This window comes from Ceratotherium simum, chromosome 25, assembly GCF_057802395.1.
Source record: "Ceratotherium simum simum isolate JZ-2026a chromosome 25, ASM5780239v1, whole genome shotgun sequence".
NCBI lineage: Eukaryota > Metazoa > Chordata > Mammalia > Perissodactyla > Rhinocerotidae > Ceratotherium > Ceratotherium simum.
In genome coordinates, this window is record NC_141924.1 from 44,141,525 (window position 1) to 44,160,183 (window position 18,659).

General features: G+C 35.6%; 1 protein-coding gene across 3 annotated transcripts in view; it reads right to left on the reverse strand.

The window, feature by feature from the left end:
* GLIPR1L2 (GLIPR1 like 2) overlaps positions 1-18,659 on the reverse strand; it is a 34,833-nt gene that overhangs the window by 11,908 nt on the left and 4,266 nt on the right. For all 3 annotated transcript variants that reach the window (XM_087449167.1, XM_004417878.2, XM_087449168.1), the window contains exons 2-4: positions 16,911-17,156; positions 15,342-15,445; positions 1,342-1,427 (exon numbers count right to left, since the gene is read on the reverse strand). In XM_087449167.1, coding sequence (XP_087305293.1) covers positions 1,342-1,427; positions 15,342-15,445; positions 16,911-17,156 — 436 coding nt within the window. The remainder of the gene's footprint in view (positions 1-1,341; positions 1,428-15,341; positions 15,446-16,910; positions 17,157-18,659) is intronic.

Genomic DNA, 18,659 nt, shown 5'->3' on the forward strand with positions numbered 1-18,659 from the left:
ACTTAGTCCACTAGGGCTCTGATCTCTCCCATGCCAGGCCACCGCCCCCACATTAAAGCCTTCCTCACCTAGTTTGGACTCCAACACCTTTTGTGAGGTTGCCCCTAAACATGGATGCCCCCTTACCTGCTTGGGTTTTAATACCTCTGGCCAGGTCACCGCTATATGTGAATCCTCTCCTCATTCTGCTTGGGCTCTAACAACCAGTGCCAGACGATCCCTCCATGGAAGCCTTCCTCACCTGCTCAGGCTCTGACACTCTGCACCAGGCTTCTCCCTCTCACCCCATGCTGATGCTCTCCTCACCTTACTTGGGCTCAGACACCACATACTGAGCCACCTCTGCACGGACATCCCTTCATCCTGATGTGTCTCTGATACTCCAAGCTGACTCGTGCACGGACACTCCCTCCACTCCACAAGGGCTCTAAATTCCAAGGCCATACCCAACATGGACACTGTCCTCAGTCTGCTTAGGGTGTCTCCCCATGTCCACTGCACTGTGTATGCATCCCCTGTCATCCTCCTGAGGCTCTAACACGTCACGTCTGGCTGCCCTCTGTGTGGATGCCCACCACGTTCTGACCTACCTAATGGCTGTAGGACTGAACTACTCAGGAAGCGAAAGAAGCGGGGCAGAGGAAGAGCAAGACTTTGCGTCTTGATTCAAGCGAAGCAAGGGCAGAAATGTCAGGGTGGGTTCATCCCCGCAGTGGCGTCAAGCTGAAACTGTCCACTAGTTTCTTTAACACAAAAGCTAATGTGTCCCATACTTACTGTCTGGATTTATCCCCTACCACATTCCTCTGAGCATCATATATTCCAGGTAGAGTTATATTTTTGAACTATATGCACTTATGTTTGAAAAAACTAAAAGAAAAATTTAATCAAACATAGTTTCTACTGTTATCTTTTGAATATTTGGGGGGGAACTAAAAGAAAAAGGTATTAAACATTTGCTACTTTACTTCCTTTTTCTTTATAAATATTTTGGAATAGCCTATCCTTTAGAGCAGTCATTCTCTAACAAGCTGCTATTTCAGGAATTAGTTGTGAAGGCTTTTCAGGGTATAACTGTTAGTTCTCATTCCTTCTTTCCAACATTCTGGTACGTCCTTAGGGGCAGGAAGACGGGTGAGAGAGGGCAGAAAAGGCTGTACAGTTTAGAAAAATCTAAAGATGATCCTGTTTCAACCCTCCTTTGATAATATAATAATACCATTCTGATCAAAGGAACAATATTAACATGACAATGAAAAACTAGTGTTCAACACTTCATTTTTCTTGCCGTCCAATGCATTATGGATTTTTTTCATGTTTAAGTTATTTTCTTTATCTTACTGCATAGAAAATCTGTGCATCTGTCATATCTGCTACATTGACTACAAATTATTCCTCGTTTATAAGGCCTTCTCGTCAGAGTTCCTCTACAAAAAAGCAGAAAAAATTTAGTTAGAAAAAGTCTCAAATTTTGTTATTTAAATAATATGGTTACCAATTTTTAGTTAGTTTATAAAGGTGATTTAATTAATAAAATGGACTCAGGAAGTACTTAAATTGAAGATGTAATCTTTCCCTTCTTTTTTCCCCCAGAAAACAGTCTCTTCTGAAACTAATTCCCATGTCCTTGAAACAAAATATTGTAACATATCCTTGAAACAAAGTATTGTAATTAAAGTATAAGTAAGTTTTAAAGCTTCTTTCATTTTAGTTCGCAGCAAAATTTTCCTTTAAAAATGGATGTTATAGAATGTTTTATAATTAATTGCTTTCTGATTGGCACAAATGTATAAAAAGTTCTACAGAAATGATATATTAATTTTCTGAAGAGTTTGCAAAATCCTGAAATACCTATTGTCCCAAAGACCCAGCTGCATGGATTAGTTTGAGGTCTACATGAAAAATACATAAATATATAAACAAGCAAATAAATTTAAATGGGGTTTACAACATTGCTTTAATCCACTGTACAGAGCAGAGGGGAGAAGTGAGAAATTATTCCATCAATTTCCCAGGGCTTAGTAAGAAAAAGAGGCCCAAAAGTAGATATGAATTGGGAAGCTTATACAAAGAATCTAGGATAAGAAAGATAGGGAAGATAGGTGGGGAAACGATATTTTTGAGTGAGGAGAGAGTCATTAATCCTGGTCATTTTAAAAGGATTGCTTATTTACTCAGTGTGCAGTTGGAAACTATAAAAACAAACATTAGGTATCTATGTCTCTGGTTAGGCCACTCTGGGCCATCTAGAAGAATGGCAAACCTAAGAAATACATATTAAAAAACCTGAATATCAAATTCCTGAGTCATATCTTATCAGAAGTTTTTGGTGATACCCAATAAGGTATCTAATATCCTTGAATGGCAAGCTTTCCCGTCCATCAAGGATATCCAGAGGTGTGTAGTTACTCTCACTTCTCTAATTTCACTGTTCCACTATCAAACCATTTCAAGGAAGAAATGCATTTTGTTTAGATCCCAGCCAGAAAACTAGCCTTCCAGAATTCAAGAACTGATCTAGTCACCTTTACCTACATCCTAGTCTACTTTTCGTGCCCTAACCCTTTATCACTGGAAAAGATGCCTCCAACACAAAAGCAGAGGTTATCATGTCCTAAGACTGCAGGGATGGAGGACCTCTGCCCTTGTACCTACGCAAAAAGCTACTCACTATAAAGACTGCCTTTAAAACCTGGAGCCTACGCCAATCACCCTGTGATCATAATGTCTGATAACTGTAGCCTCGAATAACTCTGGAAAGGCAAAAAAATAAACAAATACATCAAGCAATCAATCAAAATAAATTCACACTGTGCTAGAATACAATGGGCCCTCTTTTTCAAAGATCTGAATTTCACATCACTATTTATATTAGATAGCCAGAAATGCCAAGCTAACACTCTCCCATGTCAATCTTCCTCTTGTTCGAGTTTCTAAGAAGCTTAACCTAAATCAGCTTGAGTCTGAATCTACAGTACAATTCCACAACTGCCATTGGAATTACTGGGCTAGATTAGGAGGAAACAATAGATAAGTATCTATAACCAGCAAAGTGTATTAAAATTTTACAGCTGCTCTGGCAGCACCTGAAGAAACGAATGAAATTCTCTATCTTTAGGCGTTTGCCTTTTCCAAAAAGCAGCCCAGTGGTTCACTGAGACCAAGTCAAGACTCTGAACATGGTCCTCTGGAACTTTTCATAGACTCGTATCTGGCCATACCTTCAGTATATTGCCACCTATAGGACATGTGTCCAGGTCCTAAATAAGGACATGTTGCCTGGGTGGCTGAATGGGTAACTATACTCATGTCCAACCCAAAGTCCCGTAGAAGACCATTATTCAAATTTTATAATAGATCTACACTGTTCCAGAAGAAGAACACAATTCTGGTGGTGATGGACACTTTCATCGCCTACACTAGACCCACATCTGCCACCACTTTGTCTATGAAGGAGGTAATCTAGCTCTATGGATTGATAATCCAGCAATTACAATTTGTAGCAGATTCTTCTCTTCCAAATTCTCCATGTACAGATTCACAGTCTGTACACTGTCCATAGAACAATGGTCAGAGCACATCAAACAGATGTTGACTTTTCCATCTCACACAGCCATAATAACTAGAGCACCTACAATAACTCCTTTCACTTTCACTACTTCCGTTTATCATTGAGAAATACTACAACGTTGGCTTCTGGCTCATATCTGGACATCTATGGTTCCCAAGAAGATTTAAAGAACCCTTCCCAATAAGCTGGAGAAAAATACAATACAATAAGCAGCAAGAAAGATTATCTTTTAGAGATCCTACCTGGCTCTTTTTCTGATATATCTAATATGTTTATTTTTGCCAAAACTCCATGACTACTTCCCAGAACTATTCAAGGTCAAGGAAAGCATGAATCCTGTTGTTCTCTGCCTCAAATTATCCATCTGTGCAAAGCTGCCTTATTTTATATCAATGTCTGTAAGACTCAGTTGGTCACATCTCCTCCCTTTACTTCCACATCTTGTACCTACAAGACTAGGGATCACAGTTAAACACCAACAAAGCTCCTTTGAGGTTGATATTATTTAGCTGTACCATCCTCTAATTCTCCTCAAGATACCATCCTCCTTCTGATCATAACTCCTTATTCACTATGGCACTTGGCTCACCCCATTCAGTCAAAATTGTGCCATTGTCCCAGAATTTGGGACCTAGATGATTACAATATGCTTATGGATGATTCATCCAATACTTTGGTCTCTCTGTTACCGAATGTCTTCACCATCACAAAACTTCCCAATACTCCGTAACTGTCACTTGTAGCCACACTCTGGATCTTGTTATCCCCTAAAACTGCTCCACTTCTGAACTCACAAAATCATGCATTTCACTCACAACTGCAACCTCCCATCCTTCCAGGTTACTCACTCATTTACTCTTGCTACACTTGTCCATTAATTTCACTGGTACCACAAGTCTATTTTCTTCCTGTCCATCCTATTGTCTGTTCTCTATCCAGCTTAGGTCTATTGCTTTGCATATTCTCTAGCTAAAAACCTGAAACTCTCTTGCACTATTTCCCTTTACATCCACCTGACAAAACCCCAGTGTGGGAAAAAATGAAGGAATATTAATGTCTGCATGCTCCATGTCTGCTCCACGGCTGCTGGAGGAAAATCATTAAATTAGGTAGAGAATCTTTCTATGGTTTCCTAGTCAGCTTCCTCTCTCATTGTCCATAATAACTATTTCAAACCTTCCCAATCTTCAAAATTCCAACTCCACTGTCTCCTCCTTTATTATCAGGACATGATCTGTCCTACTTCACAAAGAAACATAATAGCCTTTAGATTGGAACTTAAGAAATTTTCTGTCACTAAAAATGACAAATGTACCTACCCCCTCTTTCCTTCCTTTCCAATACAACTGAAGAACTGTTCCTCCTTCTTTTTAAGGCTAATCTCTTTAATACCCTTCCATCTTCTCAGGGACTTGTACCTTTACATGTACTCTACCTTTATTCTTTATAAAGGATTACATTTATTCTGTATTAGATCCTTCATGTCAATATTTAAATATGCTCACATCTTTCCCATTTTAAAAACAAAACAAAATAAAAACAACAAAACCATCCTCAGTTCATTCCAACCTAGCATCACTTTCCTCTACTCCACAGAAATGGCTCTTCCTATGTTCATCAATGAACTTCTCTTTAAATTTGATATTTTGACGTCCTTACTTTGCTTGACCTCTTAGAATGTGAAATTTTGGACTACTACTTCCTTCTAAAAACATTCTTTCTTTCCCTCTTATCTCCAATGAGACCATACTCTTCTGTGTTTTTCTCCTACCTGTCTGGCCACTCCACTTAGGTCCTCCCTCCCACTTTATCTTCCTCCCACTGCCCTTGAATGTTGGCATGACACTCCAGAGGTTCTCTTTCTTCTCCTTCATACTCTCTCACTAGGCAATCCCATCTACTCCCATGATTTCAATTACCATATGTATTCTGGCACTCCAAATAATTTGTCCTATGCCATGCCTCACTCGTGAGTTTCTGACCTATGTGACCACCTGCTTATTAACCATCTCAAAGCAAATATTTCACAGCCAACTCAAATTCATTATGTTCAAAATGGAACTCATCACCTTCCCTCCCAAAAGGTTCAGTGTTCCCCACTGCAGTTAATGGCAATACCATTCATGCTTGAGTCATAAATCTGAGAATCTTCCTTGACTATTTCCTCTCTCTCATTGCTTAAAACAATGACAAATTCTGTTATTTATACCTTCTAAAAATGTCTTAAATACTTCTCCAATCTCAATCCAGATATCTCTTGTTGATGTAAAAGTCAATAAATAAATAAAAGTAATACCCGTAACATTTGGTGGTATACAGTAGAAAGGAGAAAGCGGAAAAGGGCAACCTAAAAGTGGAGAAATGTCTCCATTCTCCACTTTCCATCTGTCTCCCCAAAGATAACCTCTATTAACATCATCTTATGATTCCCTCCGGAAAGTTTTTCATAAAAATTCTCAGTACTTATATACTTGTGATAGAGACTGCTAGCTGTCAATCTAAATATCTCTTGAAATACTGAAATAGTATTTTATTTTGGCACATTAATGGCTAGCCTCACTACATTCCTAATTTCTCTTTCAACTTAGATGTGGTCATGTGATCAATTTTATATCCAATGGAATGGAAGTGGCAGTGAAGCATCATTCCCACCTGGGACTTTAGGAGATGGTCATGCTGCCAACATGTTTCTTTTCCTATGCTATGAGCTTGAGCTAGCTCATATCTGTGACCTGGATTTGATCGTGCTGACAAAGACCTTGTCCTCTGGGGATAGTGAAGAAACGAGATAGGAGCAACCTGGGTCTTTGACCAGTGGAGCAGAGCTACCCACTAAACTGAAATTTCCCACTTCTATCTTATTGAATCACTACATTTTCTTTCTTTCTTATTTTTTTGTTGAGGTAACACTGCTTTATAACATTATGTAAATTTCAGGTGTATATTACTATATTTCAATTTCTGTGAATCACTATATGTTCTGGTAATATTAGCTGCTATAACAAAGAGGCCCAATCTTACTTATTATTATTCTGCATCTTACTTTTTCACCTAACAAGTGAGACCTTTCCATATTGATACACAGAGAAAGACATTAGTCTTTTCAATGACTACATAATAATGTACATACATTAATGTACAGTACATTAATTGCTCAGTTTCCTATTACTGGAGTCATTAGGTTTTTTATTTCAGTTTCATGCTATTAAAACATGCTACAATGTGTATCCTTGTATGTATATCTTGGCCAACTTTCATGAGGATATTAATATGATAAAATCTTAATAAGGAGATTATAAGATCAAAGGTAAGTATATTTTAAATTTTGTTATACTACCAAATACAGAAAGACTGAACCAGTTCACTGTCCCATCACATGTGCAGAGTACCAATTAAGCTTTTCAATATTCTCAAATGGATGAGTGGAAAGTGGTCACTTATTTTTGTTTTTACCTGAATTACTTCAGTTATAAGAGAGATTAAGTACCTTTTCATGATTAATGATATTTTATTTTCAGTAAATGATCTCTTTATATCTTCTGCACATTTTTCTCTTGGGTTGTTTCTCCTTTTCTTTTCAATGTGTGTGAATTCTTTGTATATTAAGGAGACTAACTCTGCCATATATTCCACAAATATATTTTCCCAGTATATTATTTTTTCTTTGGCTATATTTATGGTATTGCTTTAGCCATAAATTAGTTTTAAATTTTTATATAATCAAATGTATACATATTTTCTGGATTTATGTTCTGTTTGGTAGGGCCCCAGGCTGTTTGTCAACATCTTCCCATTTTGGCTGGGCCCAAACTGCAACTCTGTCTTCTCACACTGTGCAGCTTCTGAAATCTCTGTGCAGGTCTTTAGCCCTCAAAGCAACTGTTCCCATCTAATCCTTCCAGAATCTTGCCTTGAGATGTGCAGCTTAGGAGTTTGCCAAGGACCCATAAAGAATTTTTACACAGACTTTTGGGGGTCCTTCTTTGCAGCTCCCTCCTCTTTGGGATCCTGGTCCTAAATATCAGACACCTTAACATCAATAAACACTGATATCTTTTTTGCACAGAAAATATACCTTCTTTGCTTGGATACTGTTTCTTTGGCTATGGTTTGGAGAATGCTCTCAGAGAGCAAACCAAGGCAAATATAGGGTTCCCATTGAGTTCTTTTCTATTTGCATAGATCATAGCCTTGCATTACTTGTATTCTAATGCCTAAAAACATTATTTTATGTGTTTTGTCCAGTATTTACGGTTATTTTAAGCAGCAAACTAATTCTTATACCAGCTTAATGGTATCCAGAAGCAAAGTGGATCAAATATCTAAGTTAAAAAAGAATAATTGCTAGAAGAAAATGTAGGATAATAATGTTTGGGGAAGGCTTGTCTAAGTATCACACAGAACTTAAAACCCACTAAAAAAGTATTGATATGGTTTTTTCTACAATTAAAAAATATAATTCTTTTTGGCAAAAATAAATTGCATTATAAATAAAGTCAAACGTTAAACATCAAACTGGGATGGAACCAGCCCAGTGGCGTAGTGGTTAAGTTCATATACTCTGTTCCAGCAGCCCAGGGTTCACAAGTTCAGATCTCGGGCATGGACCTATGCACCGCTTATCAAGCCATGCTGTGGCAGGCGTCCCATATAAAATAGAGGAAGATGGGCACAGATGTTAGCCCAGGGCCAATCTTCCTCAGCAAAAACAACAGGATTGGCAACGGATGTTAGCTCAGGGCTAATCTTCCTCGTGAAAAAAAAGTTAAACATCAAACTGGGAAAATATTTGTAAATTACATTACATGAAAGAGCTAAGTTTTTTGCTATATAAAACTCTTCTACAACTGAAAAAAAAAGTCCAACTTAAGAGAAAAATAGTGAATGTATAGGAACAGTCACGTCCCAGAAAATGAAATCCAAATTTTCTGAAACATACAAAAAGATACCTAAACTCATGTAAACTAGGAGATGAAAATTAAAAATATACTGAACTCATAGCTGTAAATACCAAAATGTTTGAAAATATATTACGTTAGCAAGGGAGTTGAACAACTGTCTCTCTCTTATGCTGATGTAAAAGAAAATTTGTAATAGAAAAATGGTGTGACCACAATGAATAGATATTTAGTAATATCTATCCAAATTAAAAGTACACATGCTCTTTGACCTAGTAATTTCACGACTGAAATCATATTACAGATACTAACTTATATGAGAATTACAAGTCTATGTGGACAATTATTGCTTGTAATAGAAATAATAAAATAGCCTAAATGTCCATCAAAAGGAGAACATTGTTTAAATAAACTTTTGCATATCCATTAAAAAAAAAAACCCTGTGAAAGTCTTAAAAAGAATCTGAAAACTCTTCATGTACTCAAATGGAAAGACTTCCAGTGATATGATTAAGAAAAAAATAAATTAAAGAATACCACAGGACATGTAGTGTTCCTGTTTGAATATGGAAACACACACACACAAAGATAGATACACTTTTGTATATGCACAGAATATATATTTTAGGATGAAATACTGTGGAAGGTAACTGGATGACAGGGATGGGAACATTACTTTCTCCTTGGTACCTTTGAATTTTTTGTCATAAATATGTATCAAGTATTAATCATTTTACTAAAATGACCTAAAATTACAATTCATAGAAAGCAATGAGAAAGAGGCTATATCATACGAGATCCTAAGGCCAGCAAAAATTGTAATTGGAGGAAAATATATAACTGTAAATATCTTCAATATTAAGTAGGATTATAGATAAAGAAGTGGTGTATATCTTAACAAAAACAGCAACATATCACAGCCCCTCTCCCTAAAAAATACTTGGAAGATTGAATATCTCAAAATAATGAAATAGAAAACAAAGGAATGAAAAGGATACATAAATCCAAAAATGTTTTCTTTTGAAAGATCAATAAAATAGAATTAAATCCTCATGAGCCCCATTAAACAAGAAAAATATTCATTATTAAGAATTTCTCTACATTTTCTCTTCTTCCAATTCTCTCCTCCTGCCTTTTTCCAGATAGAACTTGCTCTTTCAATTCTTTCCCCATCGCTCACATGTTCTAATATATTCTATCACTCTCTACTCATTGATGGATTTCTTTAGCTTATAAAAATGCATTAGCAACCAAAGTTATAAAAAATAGCTTTCCCTCAACTCCACATACCTACCCCATTTCCTTCTCTTCATTGCCAAACATCTGTATAGAGTATTCTAAATTGGCATTATTTTTCAAACTGCAAGTCATGAGCCATTAGCAGGTCATGAAATCAAAGTTAGTGCTTCACAACTAATATTTTAAAATGTGAGATAGATTAGAATGTTGCACTTAACCGTGAAGAAAATATTATTTCATATAACGTTTTTATTTTATCATACATAGTGAGCATACACATTGTTTGGTAAATCTTTTCTTTCAATTATATACTGTGTTTCATAATTCTAACATGCACATCTTTTCATATTTTAACATCTCTGAAATCAAGACACATCTTAACATTGATGGTGTCTTACAATCATTGATGGTTGGCAGTGAAGTGATACAGTTGTCACTACTCATTTGTGAACTTGTCATAGCTCTTCATATTGTCATCACTTCAAATGGGTTATAAGCATTGTTTGCATTTTATATTTAAACTGCTATTCAAAAATGTCTAAAATGATTACAATATGATATATATTGAATCATAAATTATTATGTATGCAGAAAATAATGGAAAGAGAGCAAACTCATATATAATGAGACTGATGAGAAAATAAGTCTAAATGTTATTTTAAAAATCTGCCACCACAGTTCTAGTTTCCTTCTTACCTGGCTAGCCTCTCTTTATACCCCTTTGCTAGCTCCTTTGCCTGAAGTTCGCATACTGTAGTGATGTAGGGCTTAGTCCTTAAGTCTCCTCTGCCATTTTGCAGATGTACTTACTTTCTCACAAGGTAATCTCATTCAGGACTGTGACTCTTCTGCCTTAGGGCCTTTATACCTGCAGCTCTCACTACTTAGAAACCTATCCTAGACCTTCATTCTGACTAGCTCCTTCTCATGATTCAATGTATCTGAAACAGAAAACTCGATCTTTCCTCAAGCTCTGCTCCTCTGCAAGTTGTCCCTATCTGATTTAATGGCATCATCATTCATCCAGTTGCTCAGACTAGAGACATAGGTATCAACCTTGATTATTCTATTGCATTCACTACTCAAGTTAAATCTATCAGCAGGCATTTTTAGCTCCACCTTCAACCTATATCCTCAGTCTGAGCTCTCCTTGCCATTTCCGTGCTATGGTAGGCAGAATTCATGTTGTGGGACAGTATGGGTGTTGGCAGTGCTAGAGGAAGCTTTCTTCCAGCAGTCATTCTGGGGCATTGGCTCATTTCATCTTGTGGCTCTGCCACCCTCTAGGACATCTGAATTTTTCACCAGATCCTCTGTATCCAGCCAGCAGATGAAGAAAGACCAAAAGTGTGATGGATCATGAAGGAAATTTTTAAAGGCCAGACCTGGATGTGGCCTGTATTCCATTAGCCAAACTCAGTCACATGGCCCTACCAAACTTCTAGGGCGGCTGTCTGCTCAAGAAGTAAAGAAAATGGTACCACTTGCCAGACTATACTTCCTTAACTATTAAATAAAGAAAAATTTCTTTACTAAATACTTTTGGACACTATAATTTACTTCTTTTAAGGGTCCAGCCTCCGATTCAAATCATTTTCCTCAATCCCAGATCTCTTACCTCCTCTATTGCCCTATTTTTTCCTCTAATACACATCTTCTATGCATTAAAGCTGACTGCTTCTGAATCTGTATCCAGGCTTATAGCTTCTATGATTTCATACCTGCTTTTACAACAGCTCCTTTCTCCTTAAAATATAGATATGTGTGTATATTTGGTTAATGTTGCTCTTTTTTTTTTTTTAACATATTTCTTACCCAACAGACTACAAGTGTTTTCAGGATAGACACCATGTAAAAAACGTGGACTTCCATTGCCTAGTCAGTGTTTGGTGTACCTATTACAAACTTATATTTAACAAAATAAAAGGTCCTGCAGTCACTTGCAGATGTAACATGTGTAAACATAAACAAATCCTTTTTCCTCCACCCTACACCTTTTCCTCCACCCTACATCTTTTCCCAGCTCAGTTAATAAAATTAGCTATCACTTAAGCTTAAATTCTCATGATCATCTTTGATTGTACTTTCTCCAATAACTAAGTTCAAGGATGATCTAATAATACTACTGTTTTATAGTAGTAATAATACTAGTAAAAATAATAATATTATTTTGTTTTACTTTGCTTAGAAATGTATGAGTCTTTACCTTTGAGATTGAAAAATAATCACTAGAAAATATCTGTAAACATTGTTTCAGTTCACTTTTTATGATACATTATAAGCTATCTTAATCTTTACATGGGTATCTTTATAGATTAAGAACATTTTGTTTTCTTTGATTATTATTTGTTCCATTTATTCTTCTCTGTTCTTTAGGACTACCAATTTGTAGATTTATCTGCCCTATATAGTTCCTTTTTTTGTTCATGTATATTTTGATTTCTATTATTCTTCCTTGTGTTCTGTGAGAATTTTTTTTTTTTCTGCTGAGGAAGATTCACCTGAGCTAACATCCACTGCCAATCTTCCTCTTTTTGTATGTGAGCCGCCACCACAGCATGGCCACTGAGAGATGAGTGGTGTAGGTCTGCGCCTGGGAACCGAACTCAGGCTGCCAAAGCGGAGCATGTCAGAGAATTGTCGAGCCAATTCTCACCAAAATGCCTGTGAGAATTTTTTAAGGTTCTCCTTAACTCATGTTTTCTCTATGGCCAAATCTGTTTTTATTCTTCCATTCTGTATTAGTTTCCTGTGGCTACTTTAACAAATTACCACAAACTGGGTGGTTTAAAACAACAAAAATTTATTCTCTCAGTCTGGAGGCCTGACGTCCAAAATCAAGATGTCGGCAGGACTGTGCTCCGTCCAAGTGCTCAGGGGGAGAATTCCTTGACTCTTCCAGCTTCTGGTGGCTCCAGAAGTTCCTTGGCTTGTGGATCTATCACTTCGACGTCTTCCTCCATGGTCACACTGCCTCCTCCTCTTCTGTGTGTCTAGTGCTGAATCTTCCTCTCCCTCTCTCTTATGAGGATACATGTGGAGGATACACTTCTCCTCTCAAGACCCTTATCTTAATCATGTCTTTTGCCCTATAAGACTATACTCACTCTTATCATGTAAGTTAATATTCACAGGTTTTGTGAATTAGGACCTGAATATATCTTTTAGGGGGCCACCATTCAGCCTACTACGCATTCCAATTTTCAATTTGGCTCTCTTATTTTCATTTTTACTCAGTATTTCATAATACTCTGATGGATTGATTTCTCTACCAACTTTTCTTAAGAAAGATAGCTATGACTGCCTATTTTGAACATATATCAAACAAGACTTGGACTGACTGGACTAATATGTTCCAACCTAGATCCTTCACAAGTAGACTTGCCAACATTTGTATCAAAGGAAAAACAGTTGATAGAAATTTCAAGACAAAGAAGCCTATGGGACAGGTGGATGGAAAGAATAGTAATCCTAACAACTGGTAGCTTCATCTTATCACTATAGTCACAGGATACCCTTACATTCACTATTGTTACTCAGGTCACCAAATACCTTCATCTTATCAATGGAACTGCCATCTCTACTTCCTCATTTTTTTCCTTCTTACAGAAGCATCTCATACAGTCAAACCACACTGGGTGTCTTGACTCATGTTCTTCACTTGGCTTCACTTTCTTACCAACATTGCTTTGGTTTCCCTCTTTTCTTGTTAGCCTCTCTTCATTCTCCTTTGCTAGCTCCTTTGCCTGAAGTTCAAATATTATAATGCTCTAGGACTTAGTCCTTAAATTACGTCTCCATACTCACTCTCTCATAAGGTGATCTCATTCAGGACTGTGACTCATTCTACCTCAGGGCCCAGCAGTTCCCTCTACTTAGAAACCTATCCCAGATCTCCATGTATAGCTAGTTCCTCCTCATGATTCAACTACATTCCCCACATTTATATTTCTACCTAGTGTCCAAACACAAAACACATCTCCTGAGGATCCTCAAAAAATTAAAACAGAGCTACCATATGATCTAGCAATTCCACTTCTGGGAATATATACAAAGGAAATGAAAACACTAACTCGAAAAGATATCTGTACCCCCATGTTCACAGCAGCATTATTTACAATAGCCAAGACATGGAAACAACCTAAGTGTTCATCAACGGATGAATGGATAAAGAAGTTGTGGTATATATACGATGGAATATTATTCAGCCATAAGAAATGAGGAAATCCTATCATTTGTAACAACACAGATGGACCGTGAAGGCATTACGCTCAGTGAAATAAGTCAGACAGAAAAAAATAAATATTGTATGATCTCATTTATACGTGAAATCTAAAAAAACACAACCAAACTCATGTCCATTCTTAACAAGCAAGAGTAATCTTTTTTTTTTAAGTGTTCTTTTCAAAACATAGATGAGATCATGTCATTCACTTGCTTAAGACTTTCCAATGGCTTTGCCATTACTTAAAATAAATTCCAAAATCCTTAACATGGTCTATGGTATTCTACTTGGTGTAGCTGTCTCCTAACTCTCTACCTCAACTCCTACCTCTGACCACATTATTCATTTCTCAAACATGCTAAACTCATTCCAAGCTCAGAGATTTTATACTTGCTCTTACTTCTACCTGCAATACCCTTTAGCCATCTTCTTCTTGTTTGGCTTTCAGCTCAAATGCCACCTCCTTTTGCAAATACCTTATCTATATTCCATACTAGTTATTCCCTATTTGCTTATCTTCATTTTACAGCACATTTTATTATCTAATTAAATATTATTTATTTATGTGGTCACTTATTTGTTTGTCTTCCTTCCAAGACTATAAACCAAATATGGTCAATCTTTTTTGGTCTTGTTAGTAGATAGACTGGGGCCTTGTACATATTTGTTAAGTGCATAAATTAAGACTAGTGCGGCAGATGAACCTCCTCCCTCCCCCACGCCAGTGTCCAGTTCTCTGAATTTTCAATACCAATCAGTAGATAACTTTCAAAAGTTTCTCCACGTAACAGATATCATCCCAATGCTTCCAGTCCGTACGAATGAAAGGACGCCTAAAAGGTTTTGCAATGACTCTACATCCCAAACTTGTTTTGTAAGCCTATGTTCTAAGGCAGCAAAGCTTCCCAACAGGAAAGGGCTTTCTGACTCTAATTTGACTTACATCACAATTCTTTCGTTTTCCCTATCAAAGGGAATACGATCAGTAATTAGTAATCAATGGTATTTTTTTTCATTTTCTTTTTGGATTAGTCCCAGAAGCATTTTATTTGGCAGAAATTCCTCTCAATCCTAGCATGTAGTCAATTTTTACTGTTTACTTGACATGTTGATTAGGATATTTCCTCCCTTAGTTGGACATTTTAATAATATTACTTCTAGTATCATATTGACCTAAAAGAATACTGGAGACTTTCCGACGGAGCTCTCCAGAGATGGAAACTACTTCAGAAGGTAGTTATTTCCCATCACAGGAAGGTATTCAGGTATAAGGTAAATAATTAGATGGTAAGTCAGTGGAAAGAATTCACAAAGACATTTAAAAGAATATATTGATAGTTAGGAAAACTTAACCTTGAAAAATTCCCAATTTATTTTTACATTCTTTTTAAAATTTAAAGTAACTTACCCTGGTGCATAGTTGCATATGAAAATTGCTGCATGTTTAATACGTCCAATTCTTGAACATGGAGTAACAGCACAACCAACTTTGTAAGATTTGTCCCAAACAAGCTAAAATAAAATTTTCCAAAAAAACATAAAAATTAATACTAAACATTTACTCTGCCATGTTATAATCAATAATATATTCAATTCACATTAAACCTTTAACCAAGTAATTCAAGGAATATGAACTATTCTTCATTTGAATGCAGGTAGAGAATTATCATGGACTTAAGGAAGCACTTCCAAACTCTATTTAGAGAAATACTTTAATAGGTTCTACCAATACTGTACTCTTAGGATAAAGAGTTTGAGAAACACTGATCCAGAATAAAATTTTAGAGCCAAACAAAGGCACACTTGCTGAAACAATTTTCAATCTCGTGTTGAATTTGAGAGTTCGAGGCCCTTGGCAGAGAGGAAGCGGGAAAAGAGAGGAGAAAAAGTTTTGGAAGAACGGAAGTTGTGAAGGGAGAAAAAGAGGGACACTAAGATCATGGAAAGGAAGGAAAAGTGATAAAAGAGCAGAGAGTAACTGAATGCCTTGAGCATTTCTCTTTTCTTTTGTTGAGGAAATTCCACTATAAAATAAAATAGAAATAATAAGTAAATTTTATTTAATAATTTTTTTAATTTTATATAAATAATTTATTTAATAATTTTTTTTATTTGTAATGAGTAACACAATGCAGAACCTATAAATTTCTAGAAGAAAAAAGAGCTGATCAAAAATTTCCTGAAAAATGGTTCATTTGATGGAACAGAAAAACACGAGTTCAACATCAAAAAATTCCAAGATTTTAAGTTCTACATAAAACATGACATCAGAGTCTATTGATTGAAAGAATAATGATTTTTTAAACAAGCTTGGAAGTTCATTCAATAATTTCTTGATTCCTGATACAAATATTTATTGAAGACCTAAATGATGTCATGTTGTTGTGTTGAGAATACATGGGTGAGAATACAAAGTCTCTGCCCTTAGTGTGGTATCACGTATAAACAGACGATTATAAAACCATGTGATACGTGAAATAATAAATGTATGTACAGGAAACAAGTGGTTCAGTATTCTTGGAGTATAAAGTCTAGGAGTAGATTGTTAGACATGAGGCAGGGAAATAAAACTATTAATTTGCATTTAAAATGTTTTAATCAATCAGTTATATAGTAGTATATGTACTGATCTGTGCAAAAATTATCAAATCTTTTACTTATGTTTATAGTCAATAATTTCAAAATAATTTTTATTTGCTGGTTTACTTCCTTTTCCAGTATCCATTATTTTTAGAAAAGGACCTTTCATCTTTGGGTATGGAGATTACATTTATATATTTAAAGGAGTGTTTTATTGTATGGTTCACATAATAGATAGAATTATAGATACATTGAAGATACAGGACTAGAATTTTGATTCTATTAGGAGTAATAATTTTATCATTTGAGTTTATCTATAAAACTGAAACAATCAATAAAAACTTAGCAGTAAAGCAACTGAGGATTCTATTGAATTAATAATATAAAAGTTAGATACCTGTATATAATGAGAACAGTCATCAGAGCAACTGTCATTTTCAAAATGGTACTTTTTCCTCTCTGCATACCAACTTCTGATAGCAATACTTGCAGTAAATTCATTTTCAGGGCCGACCCACATATTTTCACCAATACCATTAAATTTAGGATGGGCCATTTTTAGTTCTTCTAAATGAGTATTATGCTCATACACACATTTTTTCCCCCATGCTCTAGCAGTCCGTGACAAAGCTACATCCCAAGTCTGAAAAAAAAATGCAAAAAGCAAAGCAAACAAAACAACAATAATTAGGATATCTTGTGCTCTACATTATTTTCCTTGAGTTCTCATAGTTAGATTAAAGGAAAACAATTCTAACATTGTGCTTATAGGTCTTGATTGTGGAATTTCTATGGGGGAAAAGTTTTCTGAGATAATCATAAATGAAATGACTATTTCCTGAGACAAGGACTATGCACATATTTGTAATTACAAAGTCAGATTGTTAGATTATGCAAATGATTATAATACTCTTACATGTAGTCTGTTCAGAATATGTATTTTTAATCTCAGGCTTTTTATACATAGTAACATAATAATTTAAAATATTCATCTAAAAACTATTTATTGAGCACTGACTATACGCAAACTACTGTATTGCGAGGAATAAAATACGAAGCCAGGCATAAATTTTGTCCTCTAGTTGCTTACTGTTAAGAGAACAACCTGGGATATTATATATATATAAAATTTTAACACATAGTGGTAGTTGGTAAATGTTATAAAAGAGGCACATATAAAGTTTTAGCGATATTCCCAGAAATGTGAGAAAATATCACAAGATGCTGCTCCCTGGTTAAGGCCAAGAGCAAAAACAACACACACAGAAAAAGCAACAAAACAGCTGTAAAATAAAAATGCCAAGTGTGTATGTTATAGGCTATCTGAAAGTAAACACTTCTGAAAACCAATACTAAGACTTATTTAGAGTTTTCCTAGTTAATTTCATTGATTATACATAAATACAATATACAAAATACATTATAGAGAATAAATCAGGGCTTTAGAATATCCCCCACACACATATTTCTCTCCCCTACCCCAAAGATAATCATTGCTAAAAAAATTGTTTACATATACATTTCTCTATATACATAGAAATACATACTTCAAATAGAAGTTTGGATGTTTTAGATGAGTATTTTGTGATATTTTTCCTTGCACTACTGTAATTACACCACACATAATATTACTGGCCTACAACTTGCAGTTTTCACTTAGAGAGATTGCTCCATATTAGCACAACTAGATCTACCCAATTTTTACAAACTCTACATAGTATTCTGGAGCATGGATAGCACATAATAAATGTTACCATTCCACTATTAATGGCCTTTTAGATTGTTTCCCACTTGCAAACAATGCTCCATGAACCATTCTTCTACTGCCTTGTTTTGCATATTGTTTACACACCACATGCTTACTATGTACCAGTCACTATTCTAAGTGTTTTTAGTGCATTATTTCACTTAATGTTTCCAATAACCCTATAAGGGATGCATTATTACTACTATTTCTGTTTCACAAAGGAAGTAACTAAAACACAAAGAAGTTATGTAGTTTACGTATAGCCAGTAAATTGCGGAGCCTGGATTTAAACCCAGGAAACCTAACTCTCAACTCCAAGTTTGTAAGCATTTTATTTCATTGCTTCCCACGACGGTGTGCAAATAAATTATGATAGTTACAAATTCCTTTGCTCAACCT